The following is a 19,759-nucleotide window of genomic DNA, read 5'->3' as shown; positions in this document are numbered from 1 at the left end:
TGAAATAGAAGCTTTCCCAAAAATAAGAATATCATCCGCATATAATAAATGAGAAATAAAATTATCACTTGAATTAATCCTTTACACATACCTGAAGAAGAGCTACAGAAACCATTAAGCAGTATTGAGAAAAAATATATTTAATACACCATTTAATCTAAGAAACAAAAATATGAGGAAACTCTATATGGGCCATTCTATTAAGTAGGAAATCTCTGGAGATAGTATCAAAAGCTTTATGAACATTTAATTTAGCACAAAAAAAAATTATACTTGAACTATTAAAGTCTCTTAATAATTCAGAAGCAAGAATAATATTATCCGTATAAAAAATCTTTTTAATAAAATCAGATTGATTAGAATGCATAATAAAAGACACAACACTCTACATCCTATTTACCAAAAAATTTGCCACAATTTTATAAAAAATATTACACAAGCATATATGCCTAAAATAAAAAAATTGAGAGGCATTAGCATGCTTAGGAATAAGAGCAATAGCTGTGGCTTTAGCAGCCCTAAACATATACCCAATATTTAAAAAAATACAAAATAGTTTTACAAAAAGAAGACCGAAATATTTTCCAAGAGTTATTAAAGAACTCAAAAGTAAAATCATCACGACCTAGTGTAGAAAAAGAAGGGCTTGAAAAAAATCATGTTTTTTATTTCATTAATAGTAACAAAAGCAATAAAAGAATGAATAAGAACATTCATAATAGTTTTACCAACTTAATATCATAAAGAGAAGCTAAACCCGACTTAGGAGAATTAAAAAAAATTCTTAAAATGTTGCACAAAAGCATCATAAATCTCTCTAGAATCAGAGATAATACCTTGATAAAAAAAATTTACCATAATCCTATTCTTATTATGTTTATAACAAATTTTAGAATAAAAATAACTCAAGTTTCTCCACAAGAAATCTATTTAGCTTTGGACCTCTGAATAATCCAAGAGGATCATAAAGACATATTATAGTGAAGAAACCCATTAACATATTTAAGGGCCAAATTAAGATTTAGGTCCAATGGATTATCTTGAATTTGCTTTAACAAACAATCTTGATGTCTTTGAAGGGTCTAAATAGAATTAGAAACATGCTTAGAAGAATTTGCTTTTTAATAATACTTTTGAGATTTCACAATTTGAAATAAAATCATTAACAGGATTTCCAAGAGGAGACATGGTAAATACATTAATAAGCAAATCTCAAAATTATGGCTTTTTACACCAAATTTTTTTTTAAAAAAAAAAATCTATTATGACAAGTAGACAAGCCTTTATTATAATATAAGAGGAGAATGGTCAAAACAAATAGGATTTTCCACTAATTAATAAGAATAAGGAAATAAATCCAACCATAAACTACTAACAAAAAACCTATCGAACTTTATATGAATAGTACAATTACTAACTAATTAAACTAAGTAAAGAAATGCCCAACATAAGAAAGTTCATGGAAATCTCAATTAAAAATAAAATTATTAAAATCCCACAGCTTATCACTTTGGATAAAATTACCACCCAATTTCTCATTAACAATTTTACAACAATTAAATTCCCCTAGTAAAATCCAAGGAGAATAAATGTTATCAGTGAATTCCAGAATATCTTGCCAAAGAGTATTTATTTTAACATCCAAATTATAAGCTTATATAACAGTAATAAAAACAGAAAAAGAAGAATAAGTTTTCATAGAGCCATGAATGAATTAATTAGTAGAACGAATGCTAGTGAAAGAAACAAAAGAAGCATTCCATTTCAACCAACTCCTGCCTCGAATAGAAAATTTAAAATTGTTGTAACTTTCATCTTGCTGAAAAATTTTATGCTTTGCATCAAATCAAGGATCCTCAATCTCATCCAACTTTATCTTAGCTTCAAGAATACAAAAGAAATATGCTTCAAATTTATTAACCAGATATTTACAAGCATTAAAATTTTATGCTTTGCATCAAACTTGCTGCCTTTTTGACATTTTTTGATATAGTAAACTTACCAAAAGCTAAAGGAACCTTAAAATAGGTTGCACATTAGCAATATATTGAGCAAGAACATTATCTTTATTTTGGAAAACTAAAGGAGACTCACCACCTTGTTTCTCCATAGCTAAATCCTCCACGCTTTGTAACCTGAAACATATTAATTATTTTGAATATTACAATCCTTTACCAAAACATTTGAAAAAGAATTAATATGAGAGCCTTTCACATTTATTTCAAAACTTTCTAATAAATCAGAAGGAAGATCTTTTGTAAGAGAATTTAAATTAGGCAAAACTTCTTTCATGTTAAAAGAGTAAACTTCTAAATTTTCTAAATCAATAGATTTATGGAAAAACAACAGAAGACCAAAAATTAACTGATTTAGAAGACAAACCTTCTTGCCAATAATCCAAAACTCGAGAAGGTTGAGAATATTGTGGTTTAAAAATAGGATGGGGGACAGAAAGCATTTAATTCAGAGGTAGATATTGATTTCGAGGATTAGATTTAGTAGGTTGAGAAGTTTCGGAAGGACAAGCAGCAGTCCTCCAAACCTTCCTGCTCCTACTTCTCCCCCTATTAGATTCCAGTGAATATTTTACCTAAGAAACCTGGGGCTTAACCAGACACAAAGAAGAACTATGAACGATAGAACCACACCCTAAACACGAGGAATGCTTCCAATCATACACAACATTTAAAGAAAAAAAATATTATCAACAACATAAATATTAAATTCATCAAGAAGAGTAGAATATTTATTAATCAAAATACAAAGTCTAGAAAAAGACAGTCTAGCTTGTTCTGCAGTTAAAGAATCTACAACAATACGTGTCCTGATTAAACTCGTAATCTTCGAAATACCCTATCGTGTTCAACACACCAAAGGGAGATCAAATATCTTAATCCATAGAGGAATAGAAACAAATTCCTCTCGTTTAGGATGAAATAAGGGAGACCAATGCAGAATGATAAAAGGTTTACCAAAAAAGAACCAAGGTTCACCATACCAAACTAAATCATAATGCTCATGACAAGAAAATTTCACCAATAAAAAGCCTTCACTTAACACAAGAAGAGTAATATTACCTTTCAACTTTTAAGATTTAAGTATAACAAATCTTAAAGCTTCTAAGTATGGTCACTTACCTAGGGAATAACCAACCAGTGTCATTCCCCATTTTTTCTGATGCAACTGGAACATTTCGTTAAGAAAAAATGAGTAACATTATCTAAAGATGGAACAAAAGAAATAGAAAATGGTTTTGAGTGAAGATTAACGAGTTGTCAATAACCCATTCCAAGATTTCATTCCCGATAAAGACTTCCCTCTTGGTATGTTGGTTGGAACTTAACTCTATGAGCACACTTGAGAACCTATGAGGATGAAGAGAGAGAGAGAGAGAGAGAGAGAGAGAGAGAGAGAGAGAGAGAGAGAGAGAGAACAAGAGAGAGAAAATGTACCATGATAACTCAAATAAATGTAGTATAAGTGCCAATGGATGTCAATGATGCAATAAAATATTCATCTTTACCTTTTATTGATAGGGATCCAAGGGCTATAGATAAAACTACATTGAGTAAAATGAATAAAAAATGCATAGATTAATGACTCTTAGTATATACTATCTTAGGCACGTATCACACTCGGACTTGATGGGAGATTGCCTTGCTTGAACTTAATTATCTGCCTCCGGGCAAGTTCAATAATGTCGAGTATTTGTGGGTGAATAGGCATAAGTCAGTCCATTAGTGAGCCTTGAATAGAGAGATCTATGACAGGCAAGAACTTTGAAGTTACTAGCAGCCTGCATTGAGGCCTTAGATCCCCTCGGGATGGAAGACAAGTATAACTTGATTTGCGGGGAAAATAGGCTTCATGATCGATTGACCGAAATGGTAAGTGAGACTCTCTTTAGTGGGCGCTTTCCCGTAGCTTATGCGACCAGCATGATTAATAATAGTACTTTATCGTGGGTGAGGGTGAGTAAGCCTTGATTGCAAGCCCTCCTAGGGGGTGAGTGGCGAATTGAGCAATCTGCAAGGACCCTTGACTATCCTTGTGAGTGGCGACTCCCCACTCGATGTCTCAATGAATGAGGTCTTGATGAACCTTGGACGAGTTCCCCTTCTAGGTCTCCAAGACATGAATCCACCTGCTATAACTCACCAACTACCTATTGAACACTTGGAAAGGCATATGAGAGCAAACAATTATATTATATTATTTTTGCATGATTTTCTTTTTGACGTTACCTCTCCCATTTATTCAATCACATTAATTTTTATGAATCTCATATCATCTTTGAGCAACTTGTTTTCCATATTTGTAACTCTAAGATGGAGGATAGTGTGATAATGAACTTTTCATAATATATAGATCTATAATATATTTTTTTAATATTTAATTATTTTTGTGTTGTATTTCCCCCCCTCAAAATTGAAGCCGGCTCCGCCTCTGTGTGAATGTGAAGTGAGCAAATGAAATGTGCAAATTCACATGCACACAACATCATGAATAAAAAAAATGATGTTCTATTTATTAAAATTTGATCAACATAAAAAATTAAAACTATCATACTGATTTTCAGAATAATTGTAATATAAAAGTTAATTAATTATTGTAATCTTAAGATAAGAAGAAGTATCCATAGACATGCTATAATGCTTTAGCACTCTTCGGGGTTTGGCCATATTAACTAATGAGTCATCTTATCGTTCCAATTATCAATTGCCAGTTCCATCCAAACGAACAGTATATACTTAGTGCTTCTGACCCAAATTGGCCTTATCAGACTTATCTTACAACTCATCACTTGCACCACTACCACCAACCCTCTTATTATTACAAAGCAACCAAACTTTTCATCTATATATGGAAATAGTTGATGAATCACCCTATAATTTTGGCTGCATTCATATAGTTCTATTGCTCATATGCTTTGCTTCTGTAAGTGCCAGAGGGACCTTAAAGTCTAAGCCCCACCACTATATGCATACATCTCCCTTGCTTATAAATATGGCGATGAATTGAATATGTTTTTAGCAACTCCTTGCTTCCCTTGAGACTGTGAGTGAGATCAACTACTAATGGATGGAACTCTTTCCTTTTTATGCATTGTCTCTGTCCTTCTTTTCATTTCACCTTCCAACTCTCAGAGTACTTTCAATTTCTCTCGTGCTTCCTTCTATGGCAGCTTCGACTGCCCTGCTAGCTTAGACTGCCCTGCTAACTACAGTAAGTATTCACAATAATTTCTTCTGAAAAAGCTTAAAATAATCTCCTCTCCTAACAACATCAATTTTTTTTTTTTTCAATTTAGTCAATAGACCTTAAAAAATTAATCCAAGATGACCCCTCATAGAGAAATTGAGAAATATAATACTCTATAGCGTTGTTTGAGATTACTTTCTTGTTGCTTCTTAAAGTATCTTTTTAGTATAAAAAATTTAATATTTGTACTAAAAATATTTCTTTAAGAAGTGAAAAAAAGGCTGTCCTAGATGAAGCCTAAGACTCCGGCTTTGTTTGGAACGACTTTCTTATTGCTTCATAAATAAGCTTTTTAGTACAAAATTTTTAATTTTTGTATAAAAAACTTATTTAAGAAGCAGTAAGAAAGCCGTCCCAAATGAAGTCTTTGTTTGTGACTGCTTTTTTATTGTTTTTTAAAACGGAGTTTTAGCAAAAAAAAATTAATTTTTTTACTAAAATTTTGTTTAAAAAAAAACAAAACGTCTCAAATGAAGCCTAAATCGATCACGTATCCCTAATAAAAAAGCTATTCCATAAAAATGACACATTTTTCTTGTTAACCTGCAGGAGGAGCCTGTGGTTACATTGATCTTGGACTTCAAATCAATGGTGGTGATGTAGCGGCAGTGCACAAGTTGTATCGTGGCGGCACAGGTTGCGGTGCGTGTTACCAGGTGCGATGCACATACCCACAAATCTGCAACACGGATGGTGTGAATGTTGTGGCGACAGACTACGGTGTTGGAGACGATACAGATTTCATCCTCAGTGCTCGTTCATTTGCAAAACTTGCTCAGCCTAATATGGCTTCCCAGTTGATACCATATGGTGTAGTAGATATTCAGTATCGCAGGTATATTAAAATATACATAAGAGTAATAATTTAAGCTTTTTTGAGGCAGCTTTTTTACTGTTTTTTTAAAAGCAGTTTTTTATTATATAAGTATTTAGAATTATAAATTCTTAAAACAGCTTTTAAGTACAAAAATTTTAACTTTTGTACTAAAAAATTATTTTAAGAAATAGTAAGAAAATGTTTTAAGAAGCAGTATGAAAGCCATTACAAATGAAGCCTTAGTCATCAAGTATAAAATCCTTATATATTTTTAGATTCGCTTATCTTTACGTCATATAAAAAACATTATTGTTAAATTATTTAAAATAAAATAGAAATTTAGATTAAGATATATAAATAAATATAAAAATTATGGTATATATATAAATGAATATGCAATTGCTTATCTCAGCCATTCAATTTATTTTTAAAGGTTAAGAAACAGAATGACTGAGATGAAGAACTGCATATTGTACATGATTGATCAATGGTTAATAATAATAATATTTATATATATTAATTTTATTATTATGGAATATTAATTATTATTTATAATTTCTTATTGATGCAGGATATCATGTAAGTATCCAGGATCCAACATGATGGTTAAGATCAATGAGCACAGTGATTATCCAAACTATCTTGCTATCATTATCCTTTATCGAGCAGGACAGAAGGATATCGTAGATGCTGAAATATGGCAGGTATAATTAACCTTCCTTATTTGTATTTCGTTACAATAACCGCATCATGTTTTTAGCATGCTATATGGGGTGGCTATATGAATCATTTTTCTCAAATATGTCTTGTTAAGAGTCAATTTACTAAAAATGTCATTTCTAATATTTTCCAGTCAAGACTTTTTAGGTCTACCTCTGACTTTCTTAATATAGACCAAATCCAATATGTCAACTCTACTAATCGGGTCATTAGAAGACTGACTAATATGTGTTCAAACCATCTAAGATGACTCTCTCTAATCTTATCTGTCACTGAAGCTACTACAACCTTTTCACATATATGCTCGTTTTGCATTCTGTCTCTAAGGATTGTTTGGTAGCACCTAGGATTTGATTTAAGTAGGATTTCATAAATATGTTAAATCTATATTTTGGAAACCTGAGAGGTCTAAATCCTGAAAAATAATTTGGTAACATTCATGTAAATCCTATTAAATCTCGTGTGACTGTTTGGCTATAGAACGGATTTAACGAGTAGATTCTTCCTCTCGAGCCAACAGGTTTCGTAAATCCGACAAAAAAAATGATTTCGGAAATCCTGGATTTAGCATGAAAAGGCAGAATTTTCCGTCTAAGGTTGTTTCATTTGCCATGAGATTTGGTTTTGCATTTTAGGTTGTTTTGTTGGATTTCACTCAAATTCGGCCTAAATTCTGCTACTAAACAGCCCCTAAGAGTGAAGCCAATCTATTTTCAACCATTTAACCCTATTTCAGCAGTGTTTTAAAAATGTTAAATTACAGTTTTTAATGCTTTTAGATGGCTTTAAGTATAGTTAGAAAAATTGTGTATTATAATACAGAAATTTAGTTGATTTGATATTGGCTGTACTGACAGAAGGACCACAAGGCATGGAGGAAAATGCGTAAGCCATATGGTGATGTGTGGGACATGGAGAACCCTCCCAAGGGTCCCTTGACCATCCGATGTCAAACGAGCGGTGATGATGGTCAGAAGTGGGTGCAGCTTACAGGTGTGATCCCGAGTAATTGGCAAGCAGGTGTAACCTATGACACATTGGTTCAGCTAGACTGAAACCTGTATCGTAATGTATGCTAATTTGCTTTTAATGATATAATAAAGCTAGCTTTAGCAGATGATATTATTGATATTATGTATCTATTTTGATTACTTATGATGTTGGACTAAGGTTTTGTTTCAGACAAATTTTTTATGGCTTTTTAAAGTAGCTTTTTTTACTGAGGGTCCACTGGTGCTATAAAATTACACTCTATCAAAGCTACAAAATTCTGGAAATCTATCTGTAAGACTGCCTCTGATGCTAAAACTTGCTTCTACTTTAGAATCACTAGGCAAGCTCCTATTTCGTTACTAAGGGACCACTGGTGCTATAATCTTACACTTGAGGAATACTTGGGTCATGGTGTTTCACACCCAGATTGTGCTCTGGGTTCTTTTTATAAGGATGATAATTGGATGCTTCCTGATTTCATGCCTGTGCAACTTAAAAACCTATTTCTGCTTGCTACTGATGGTGAGGCTCCCTGCTTACTTTGGAAAAATGGGTATAACTCTAACTTTAAAAATTATAGTGAGGAGTTTTATATAGATTTACCTAGTTGAAATTGGTCCAAAGGTGTGTGGCACAAAAGAAACTGTCTAAAACATAATGTCTATGTGTGGATGGCTCTTGGATGGGGACTTAAAACTGCAGATGCTCTTCGGATTAGGCATATAGTTGTGCCTAGCAGATGTAATTTATGTCATATCTTAGATGAATCAGTATCCCACCTCTTTTATGAATGCACCTACTCTTTTTCTGTGCTCAATGCTCTCATTCCAGCTACTGTGGGGATGTTTTTTAGACCCTCCCTGCTTCAACTTTTTGTCTGGGTAAATGATACTTACAAAGGCAAGGCTTCGATAAATTTTTTTTACAAATTTTTGATATGCTGCTCTACTTATTACATTTGGAAGGAAAGAAATTCAAGGAGATTTGGGGGTAACATGCAAAGTTCTAATACTCTTTCTTTGCTTTTTAGTATTTGAAAAAAAATTTAAAATGGAAGGATTCTTTTCAATTACTGGAAAGGCTATAAGCGGGGGGTATCTCTATTTTTGTGATGTGGTTATATTGGGTTGGTGCATCTGTGCTGATGTTGGATTTACTCAATGCTGGATTCTTTCGGGTCCCTTTGTCCCTTCGTTAATCCTGCATAGCCCAGACTGGACAATGATGATGCTCCTATTTGCAGGCCCCTTGGACGGCCTTTGGGCAACCAGGGTTTTGATATTCTTCTATTTTGATTTCCTAAGTCTAATCTTTATGGCTTGGGAGCTGGGTACTGCTTATCTTACTATGCAGGTGTTGGATTTTTCTGAAGCTGAATCTTTCAAATTGGACTTCCGCATCTGCACTTTTATTTGTCGGCCTGCCGCTGATAGGCTTCATGTTCTGGATTGCTACTTCGGGTGCAAATTCTTCAATCTGCTGTGTTATGTGCTTTATATTCACTGCTCTTACTTCTGCTGGTTGGATGTAGCAGCCTTCAAGCTTTTTTTTGTGCCTCTTCAGTGCATATTACCACTTTTTTGGTTCTTTAAATGATTTTTTTTTTTGGGTGGTATAGTTGTGGTTTATTTCTTTTGCCCTTCATAAGTTTTTATTTTTGCTTATCTTTGGGGTGTTTTTACTTGTAACTTCTTTACATGTAACACTTTCTTTTTATAGTAATTTATGAGCCTAGGCCCCAAAATTTCCCCAAAAAAAGTAGCTTTTTTTAAAGAAAATTTTATTTTCTAAAAAAGATGCTTTATAAAGCAATACAAAAGCCATCACAAATAAAGCCTAAGGTTTCATTTGGGACAGCTTTCTTCCTGCTTCTTAAAATAACTTTTTAATACAAAAATTAAAAATTTTGTATTAAAAAGTTGTTTTAAGAAGCATTTAAAATGCCGTCCCAAACGAAGCCTAAATGAGCTGTGTGAAAGTCGAATGGGATTGCAAGAATGGGTAAGAAATAAAGTATATTTTAAATTAATTTTAAATCATATCATTTTAATTTTTAATATTTTTTCATATTATAAATTTAATATTCTTATTATAAACTCTATTTTTATTATAGTTTTTTAAAATTTAAATATATTTAATATGCTTGTATTTATGTTTATAATACACATATACTTATATACACATTAATGATAACGTGCTTCATAATAAGTTTTATGTCAAACTTTAATCGGACTTTTCACGAGTTTTAAATGATATTAGTGTTAATAATCACAAATGATGAACAAATTAAACTTGTTCATTTAATAATATATTTTTTCATATAAGTGTTCAAACTAATTCAACCAGTTAATTGAACAATGATGAATGAGCTATAATCTAGTTGAATTAGACGCAACGTATAGTACGTTGCATTCATTTGTAGTTCTAATTATTGTACTCGTAAAATTTCTTGAACTAATATTACAACGAAAATTACAATTATGATCCTGCGCGGATAAGAGAGCGGCCGTGTTAGTATCATTGATATAAATTTGGTGAATAACAGAGAATTTCAAGTTGATGATAGGAACATTGGATATGAATATTGAACTCACTATGACTTTGGATTCTTTTGACTCTAATCATAAATTTCTAAGTTTAAAGTTTTAGCATATAAGAGCATCAGGAATTGAACCAGCATTAATTTTCAGGGAGGCAAACTAATAAGTAATTATTGGTGTTACCTCAAAATTGACTTGACCATTCACTACAAGAAAATGGGTCAATAATAACAAAAAAAAGAGAAAAAAGAAATTGGTTGATAAATATATCTTTTAACTACCAAAAGTGACTAGGCCTTGCAATACCCTAACTATATCCTTGATCATTGTACACTTCACAGATGCGTTGGAGGTCCAAGGGGGCAGCGCCTTCTGGTGGGATTCGACTTACCCGATTAGATCATTGGGTTAAGAGGCAACGCCCTGTAGGGGTTTCAGGAGGTAGAATCACCATAATAAATTTTGATTGTAAATATATTTTTGAAATTCAAATTAGTAAATAAAATGATGAGTTCTATTTACTATTTCTCTTTGTATTTGATTCATCGTTTCCTAATAACATATCTACATTATGTGTTTAATTGTGTTAGGGGGCAATTACTTAAAGACCATAATATTTTAAAACTTTTTGAGCGACAATTGCCTAAAAATCCTAGTAATAAAGAGTAAATAATTGGCCAAGGTTGACAAATTATTTAAAGACTTATATAATAAAGTTTTTTTTTTAATTTTATTTTATGGGGCCCTTATCTAAGAGCCATTATTCTATGTGGACACCGGACGGTTCTTCCATCCGGTTAAGTGCTGGGTACCGAGGGGTACCGAGCTCAGTACCAAACAATGGGGTGACGTAATATATTTTTATTGGTCTCCATACGCCATCTGGACTCCACATAGAATAATAATGATGCGGACATCGGTACGAAGATTTGGCGCATCTATCACAGGAGGCATCGTAAATCGATGGCTATAATTTAAACCTTCAATTATGATTTATTTTTATGAATTTTAGTTCTTAAATAATGTATTTCCTGTTTTACCCCTAGGATAGTTTATGTGAGTGTTATGGCCCAAGGGGAAATTTTGTAATTTTTGATTTTTCTCATGTTGTGGCCTATATATAGGGCCTTTAGCTATTGCAATGGGATGAAGAATTGATATTAAAAATTTATGCTCAATAATCGTGCTCTTGTGAGAGGACGATAGTGGGATTTCTATGGAGAGGAATCGGAGTTTCACCAGCCGCAGAATGGGTCCGGGCTCGTGAATTGAAGTCCCTTGGAAAAAGGCAAAGAATCACCCGTCAGTCTTTGGAAGAGTCCGAGGCTCACGGTTTTTATTTTCTCTCTTTCGTTTTATCTTCTATCTTTCTTTGTTTTTGTTTTGTTCCCTCTTTTTTTTCCTAGCCATCGTCTTTCTTCATCCTCCCCTCTCAACCCCTCGGCCAAACCACCATACCATGCTCCACAAATTTTTTCCCATAGCCGCCGGCCACCTTCACCCGATCCCACCCTCTTGGCCGCCGAACACCTTCCCCCATTAGCTCCTCCACCGCCGGCCACTCATGTTTGTCTACATGAATGAGGAGTCAATGTCACCTTAATGCTTATCTAAAGAGTTCAAATAATTGAGGAAATTATTTTCATCCTTTGAAATTCGAATTTTGAATTTCAAATAGTTTCCTAAATTAGAAAGCTATTTTAGGAAAGTATCGAATCTCATTCATGATGTAATTCAAACTTAATTTGGGTGATTTAATTTTGGACGGTTTTCAAATTTTCAAATTCCACTAATTTGAAAATTGAATTCTTTCCTAATTTATCATTCTATTTTTGAAAAGTTTCTAACTTGACACTATTTTGAATTCAAATTTAAATAGAGTTAATTAAATACTTTCCTAAGTTCCAATCTAATTTAAGCAAGCTTGTACACATGGCACACAATCCCAATCCCCCATGATCATGCTGCCGCCCCCCTCTTCAATAGCCAAGCAATTTCCATTTAATTGTTTTGTAATTTTAAGTCCCTCCTTTGGAAATAATTACAATTCCCGTAACAGTTTTGTTCCTCACATCCAAATCCTCAAATCTCCATTTAATTGCTTTCCATTAGTATTATTCTCAACTTGGACAATTTGATTTATTTCTAAATCACTGAATTAATTTTTAGCTTAAAACCCCACGTCCCCTCCTCATTTAATTCCTTCCCAACTCATATTTTTCCCGTTGAAATTAAATCCCTATTTCCTCTCAAGCTCTGCCGCCCCCTCCTCTATCTTAGTTGCACTAGAAAAGCTTTTCTAGTGCAGAACCTGATGCTTGGCATTTACCTTCAGCCTTCTCATAGCCATTAAGGCTTGACTCCTCCCTCAAATTCAGCCACTACATTTAATACACCGCAAAATAAAAATTCCAGAAATCAAGGCATCATCCTTGGTGCCTTCCCAGCTGAACACTAATTGTCCTGCGCCACCTAACAATCAGTACATCTTAGGAAAGTTACCAGCTGCTGTCCTAAAGTTTATCCTGCAATCAAGTAAGACTCCCACTGTATTCAAACCATCAAGAGTTTGCAGGAATTCTCCAGTGCAACCCTGCGGAACTCCACCTCTCCCTAGCACAGCCTCCTACCCGTTCTATATCAAATAAATTATCAGCTAAAGGGGGATCCGCCCATAAATAATATTTTTTTACCACTTCTTTAAATAATAATCAATTTTTATATAAAAAAATCAGACTTAAAAATAATAAAAAGAATAGTTTTGCCCGCATCTTACTACTAGGTTTTCTCAAATCCTTGAAATGTTAGTGACGAGCAACGCGGCACGTAACAGTTTGAACGACACTCTTCCACCTATACATTCACCGTCTAGTCCCCTGGTTCATGGCCTCTCCCAGTTAACTGCCACCCACCGCCACCCTGTTATAATCGACGAGATGTGTGACGGTCCACCGCCCTTTAATGGCGGCTTTCGCGAGTCGCGGCTGCTTCTGCCGGCGTGGATCGAGGAGCAACTCGCGGATCAGTACCATGAGATACAGGGCTTGCTTCTCGATAACCAGGGGTTGACGGCTACTCACATCGCGCTAGTGCAAGAACTTGTTGCCGTCCATCACGAGCTTCATCGCGTCTCCCACGCTGTTGGGTCTATGCAGGCTGAGAGGGATGCTGAGTTTTGGGAGGTATATCTTTTCTCTTTGATCAATTATAATAATAATTTTTTTTTTTTTAACTTTTGTTTTTTTTGTTTCCTCGTTCTAGGGTTCTCTATTTTTAGATGTTTGAGCGATGGATAGTTTTTGCGCTTAAATTCATTGTAAGCTCTATGGAAAAAGGATTTAAAACCTGTCTGTAGGGAAAGCTAGGCGATAATTTTTTGAAAGCCCTATATATTGAATCTGTTTGTGCTCATTGGTTCCTCATATACCTTGTTGATTTTCAAATTATGTACATTGTGGAACAAGTACTAATTGCATCATTCGATGATTAAAAAAAAATCTACATGAAGCGAGTTTATGAAATGAAAGTGGAATCATGCTTGCTGCTGATAAATCTTGTATTAGCATGTAGGCCATAAATCTGGCCATTCTTTATATAGAAGTGCAATTTAAGCATATTCTTGTAACACACAGCGATCCTCCTTATGGAATTAACAGGTTTATGACAATTCCATGAAGATGAATGCAGAACTTAGTGCTGCTGATGCGATGAGGGCTGAGCTCATGCAGGTTCAGGGTGAAATAGAAAAGCTGAATGCAGAACGGAAGGATCTTACAGCCAAAGTTCAGATGCTTACCCAAGACATGGAGAGGGCCTCAGCCGAATTGCAGCGGGCTTTGGCAATTAAAGCTGAAATTGAAGGTATGAAGCAGGAAGTGCAACGTACTAGGTATATTTTTGGTGCCCTTTGCCTTTCTCAATCCTTTAGGCAAATAAAAACGACATTTGTATTAGTATAGTCCTCTTGTGAAATTTATTCTTTTTAATTGGGTTCGACTGAGAAATTGTTGATTCATTGAGGTTTTGTAGAATGATTAGATGCCTCATAAGGGTAAAAAGTCCTTAGCTTTATTCTTTTTTCAGCACAAGGATGACATGGGAAATCGGCTTACTTTATTTGATCTTTAAAATGGAGATAAGCTTGGGAATGCGTTGATTTACAGGGATGCTATAGAGTACGAAAAGAAGGAATATGCTGATAATTATGAGCAAGGTCAGTTACTAGAAAAAAAATCTAATATTGATGGCTCGCAAAGTAGAAAAGCTACGCCTAGAGGTGGCTAATGCTGAGAAGAGGGTTGTAGAGGGAGAAGCTGCTGGAAATCAAGGTACATGCGTCACGTTTTTCCTGCAATTGACAGATCAAAGTTGCTCATTCAACTTGGTTTTGTGAAAATAGGCACTAACAATCATCACGTCCAATTAATAATGAAATGATATTGAAAATTTGATAATTATAATAGGAGAAAATTAATTAATTTCCTCAAAATCAATTCTCGATCAAAATCAAAAGCATTATGCTAACCAATAACAAATTATGTAGAAGAAATATATGAGGAATGAATTTAGCATAGTGGATAAAAATCTGATCTCACTTCATTGCAAGATGACTTCCAACTGAAACAGTAGTCGCATGTGCGTGCAATTCAATATATTCTCAGCAAAGAAGTGAAAATATGAAGCTATTTTTCTCAAATCCCGTAGCAATAAGAGTTTATGGAGATCCTTTGGGCCTTCCTATGGCCCCATAGGATAATGAGAAATTATTATGTGCGGAGTCCGAATATAGAGGATCTTACGGATTATTGCATACCCTATGTGTAAGCTCTGCCTACGCTTTACGTATTTACTGTTTATTTGTAGATACATAGTAAATAAGCAACAAATAATTAGTTGTGAGGATTTGCTGCTTATTTGCTGTGTATCTTCAAATGTATGCACGTTTGTATTTATGTATTTAGGTTAAATTTCCTTCTTAATTTGCTTTGTCTTGTCTTACTAGTTGCAACTCTATAGTATCTTTGTTGTTTTTGTGAAGAGATTCAATTTGGTTTCAACTCTATCAACTATTTTACTTTGTCATGTATTAGGAACTTACATCTCCGTTTCAGTTTTAATTTTGGAAACTAATTTTGGATTTTGTAGCAGCAGGCTTTGTTGGGAACTATTGGAACCCTGATTCCACCCATAGAGGAAACACTTACCCTTATGGTTATGGCATGAATTCTGTGCGCCTGCTTCACTTGCACCAAAAATGAATAATCTTATATATTTTTATAATTTTTTATGACATTGTTGCATTTTAAGGTTCCCGGAGGTGTTGATACTGGAGCACAATGTGCAGCTTCATTCGGTCCTGGACATGGTTCTTGGAGTGCTTATGGGCAGAGATAAAATAGTAGGTTTTGACTGATTAAAACTTCTTTTGCGACGGATAGAAAGCTGTTTTAAAAAGCAGTAAGAAAGCTATCTCAAATGAAGCATAAATCTTTCCCTTGAAATTCTTTCTGAATCCCCTTGAAGTGATGTTTACTAACATTCTAGGCTAGAAAACTGAAATCTGTGAGACCTGACTTGTGATGGTGGAATTTTTAGTTAATCATTATGAGTATTATTAGTTTGGATTTTGATTATTTTGATGTAGCAGTTAAATCTAATGTACTTGAAACCTGCAAATAGAGTACATTGATCAAGAAGGACTGAATGATCCTCAATTCTGATTGTTTTCCTAAAAAAATTTCTTTGTTATCCTCAGTTCTGATGAATGGTGGTTTGTTCGCTTAATTCTTCTTTAAGATTACAGTGCAATGAAGAGATGTTTGTTTCTTTCTTTCTTTATTTTTTTAAATCTTTTACATATAGTTTATGTACTATTATTAAATTTAATTTGCCGAGCTTGGTATTATCATTATATTCAAAAATTACTTAAATACTCGAGACATCAAACTTTGAGGCCTTTCTTAGGCACAATTAGTATTCGGCTTGGTTGGAATAGTTTTTTTACTGTTTTTTAAAAATAATTTTTTTAATAAAAAAGTTTTTTGAATTAAAATTTTTTGTACTAGAAAGTTGTTTTATAAAGTAGTAAAAAAGTTTAAGATTTTGTTTGGGATGGCTTTCTAACAGTTTCTTAAAGCAGATTTTTTAATATAAAAATTAAAAATTTTACATTAAGAAGTTACTTCAAAAAGTAAACAATGCCTTAATCACCACCTCCTGTTTTTAGTTTACTTAGTCAAAATATTTGAAGACACAATGTTAAAGAAAGGTAATTGTTATACTTGGTATAACATATGTTGACATAAAATGCCTATTTTATGGTTAATATATAAGCATATAAAAGAGGAACATACAAAATTATGTGGGTTGTTGGTCACAATTGAGCATTATTTTTTGGCCAATGTTTACATGAATAAGCGACATATGTGAAAAAATAAGACTATAATTTATATTAGGATCATAAAAATAACCTCTTTAAAATTATAGGAGGCTAAACATATAATGTAATTTGATGAGGTTTCGTTTGGAACAATTTTATATTACTATTTTTTCTGTTTTTAAGAGATTTTTTAACTATAAATAGCATTACAAAGCAATAAAAAAATCTCCCCAGACAAAGCCAAAGAAAAGTATAAAGAAACAAAAGTTTTTGGTTTCATTTGGGATAATTTTTTTGTTGTTTTCAAAAACAACTTTCTAATACCAAAATTGTTTAATTTAAAAAATTTTATAATAAAAAATCATTTTATAAAGCAGTACCCTAAACTCATATTTTTTCTTTTGCTCTTTTTTTTTTTTGTATAACTTCTATTATCAAATTCTATTGTGTCCTCATATTTATCCCATGCATAGCTCAACCGAATATTTAACATTAAAAATTATGCAGCATTTTTTCGGTATGTGTTCTTAACCTTATTAAAAAATAAATTTACAGATATTCCTATTTATTTTATTTTGAATTTGAATATAAAGGCCCACAAAAAACTTACCAGCAAATGATTGGAAATCAGCATATTGCCTCCCTGACCGTTATCCTCCCGTCGCCAACTCGAAATGGCTGTTCCCAGTCCCCCGCCATGGGCGCCCCCACATGAGCTCGTCTCCCGCCATCCTGCCCTCCACCACCTCCTCTTCTGCAACTCCATGCCGCACTTCCTCCAGATCCACGCTCTCTCAATCACCACCGGCTCCGCCTCCGACAACCTCGCCGCCGCCCGCATTCTCTCCTTCCCCGCCCTCTCTCCCGCTGGCTCCCTCCCCTACGCTCGCCGACTCTTCCTCACAGCCCAAAAAGCCGACGCCTTTATGGCCAATATCCTCCTCCGCGCCTACGCTTCCCTTCCGAATACCAATTCCGCGCTCTCCTTCTTTGTGGAAAGCCTAGAATCCTCCCGCCTCCACCACCCCGACGCCACCACCCTTGCTCTTGCCCTCAAGGCTTCCGCCGATGCTGGCGATCTTTCCTTCGGCAAAATGGTTCACGCGATGGCGCTAAAGCTCGCCCAGGCATCGGATGTCTCAGTTCAGAATTTTTTGGTTCGGATATATGCTTCTTTCCGGTTAATAGAATCTGCAAAGTTGGTTTTTGATAGTATTTCCAACTTCAACGATGCGTCAAGGAATATAATGCTCGGAGCTTATTTGAAATGCGATCTTCTTGATGACGCCCGACAGTTGTTCGATGATATGCCTGTGAAAGGCGTTATCTCTTGGAGTGTCATGATTAATGGTCTTGTTCAGAATAATCGTTTCAGGGAAGCATTGGAGCTTTTCAATAAGATGTTGATGGAGAAGATGGAGCCAAATGAGAGTATTTATGTGAATATTTTCTCTATCTGTGCTCATCTCGGCGCCATTGAGCAAGGCAGGTGGGTGGAGAATTACCTGCTAAAGAAAGATTTTACAGTCACAGTGCGTATTGGCACAGCGATGATAGATATGTACCTTAAGTGCGGTTGTGTGGAGAATGCCTTCAATGTGTTTGATCTAATGCAGGAAAAGAACTCAATGACATGGAGCGCCATGATCACCGGGTTGGCCATCAATGGCCGTGCAGAGGATTCACTCAAGCTGTTTTCATTGATGGAGCTTTCTGGAATTTCACCTAACGAAGTAACCTTCATTGGAGTGCTGAATGCCTGTAGCCATTCGAAGCTCGTCGGTGAAGGAGTGAAGTATTTCAAATCAATGGTGAAGGTTTATAACATTCAGCCAGACGTTCACCATTACTGTTGCTTGGTTGATCTCTATGGCAGAGCAGGAATGTTGGCTGAAGCTGAGGAAGTCATCAAGAACATGCCCATGGAGCCAAACAGTGCAGTCTGGGGATCACTGCTCAATGCTTGCAGAATTCATGAAAATGCATTCTTAGGAGAGAAAGTTGGGAAGAAATTGCTCGAGTTGGAGCCTGAGAACAGCGGTCGCTACGTTCTGCTATCGAACATCTATGCCGGCAGAGGGATGTGGGAAAAAGTTGCAGAGCTGAGGAGAATTATGAAAGAAAGGAAGGTGGAGAAGACACCTGGGAGTAGTTTTATTGACATAAAGGGTGAGGTTCATGAATTCATGGCTGGGGATGGTTCCCACCGTCAAAAAAGAGAGGTTTATGGGAAGCTTGAGGAGATGAGGAGGGAGTTGAAGCTGGCAGGGTACAAGCCAAGGATCAAACAGGTGGTGATTGATATGGAAGAGGAAGAGAAGGAGAGTTCTCTTTATCATCATAGTGAGAAGTTGGCTCTTGCGTTTGGTTTGATTGGATGTGAGAGAGGGACGACGCTTAGGATCATGAAGAACCTTCGTGTGTGTGAAGATTGTCATTTGGTGATGAAGATGATATCCAAGATTTATGGAAGGGAGATTGTACTTAGAGATCGGTGTCGGTTTCATCATTTTAGAGATGGTATTTGTTCTTGTAATGATTACTGGTGACTGATATGATATCCATCCTGTCTAAGGGAGGAGAAATTATTCTGTGCGGACGCCAGATGATTCATATACGAAATCAGAACGTGTCACGTCATTCGTTACACAACAAAAAAATGACGTGCGTGGCGCGTCCTGATTCGCCTCTGAAAAGTATCCATTATCCGATTAGCACAGAATAATTTCTCCTTAGCAAGAGAGGAAGACCAATTGTAAATTTCTTCTGAATTTGAGCTCATTCCTGTTGGGATTTTTGAATATGAAAATCAGAATTTCATGAATATTATTTACCTTGTCATTATTGTTATCATAGGATTTATGTACACACCACAGAATTTTTAAATATTAACATATATAACATTTAAATCTTTATATTTATTTTTAATAAATAAACCTAGAATTTAAAGATTATGATGTTACAACAACAACACTATTTGACTACATGAATATTTTTGTCTACATTGCAAATAAATGATATAAATTATGATGATGCTATGTGAATAAA

The 19,759-nt window shown here is 34.6% G+C and overlaps 3 protein-coding genes across 3 annotated transcripts; all 3 read left to right on the top strand.

Moving 5' to 3' along the window:
• The first annotated feature begins 4,576 nt into the window (after positions 1 to 4,576).
• LOC110106258 (expansin-like B1) lies at positions 4,577 to 7,950 on the top strand. Its single transcript, XM_020836087.2, has 4 exons — positions 4,577 to 5,226; positions 5,812 to 6,097; positions 6,651 to 6,783; positions 7,657 to 7,950. The coding sequence occupies exons 1-4, from the start codon at positions 5,079 to 5,081 to the stop codon at positions 7,852 to 7,854; spliced, it is 765 nt and encodes a 254-aa protein (XP_020691746.2). The 5' UTR covers positions 4,577 to 5,078; the 3' UTR covers positions 7,855 to 7,950.
• A 5,183-nt stretch (positions 7,951 to 13,133) lies between these two features.
• Positions 13,134 to 15,726, top strand: LOC110106250 (protein FLX-like 1). The gene is made up of 5 exons (XM_020836077.1): positions 13,134 to 13,514; positions 13,989 to 14,193; positions 14,468 to 14,545; positions 15,478 to 15,560; positions 15,640 to 15,726. The coding sequence occupies exons 1-5, from the start codon at positions 13,134 to 13,136 to the stop codon at positions 15,724 to 15,726; spliced, it is 834 nt and encodes a 277-aa protein (XP_020691736.1).
• Positions 15,727 to 17,348: 1,622 nt separating this feature from the next.
• On the top strand, positions 17,349 to 19,340 carry LOC110106230 (pentatricopeptide repeat-containing protein At5g06540-like). Its single transcript, XM_020836039.2, has one exon. It carries the CDS (start codon positions 17,386 to 17,388, stop codon positions 19,258 to 19,260), a length of 1,875 nt encoding a protein of 624 aa, XP_020691698.1. The 5' UTR covers positions 17,349 to 17,385; the 3' UTR covers positions 19,261 to 19,340.
• The last annotated feature ends 419 nt before the right edge of the window (positions 19,341 to 19,759 follow it).

Source organism: Dendrobium catenatum, unplaced genomic scaffold (genome assembly GCF_001605985.2).
Source record: "Dendrobium catenatum unplaced genomic scaffold, ASM160598v2 fragScaff_scaffold_51, whole genome shotgun sequence".
NCBI lineage: Eukaryota > Viridiplantae > Streptophyta > Magnoliopsida > Asparagales > Orchidaceae > Dendrobium > Dendrobium catenatum.
The sequence above is the reverse complement of the archived record's forward strand: the minus strand, read 5'-3'. Positions and strand labels throughout refer to the sequence as shown.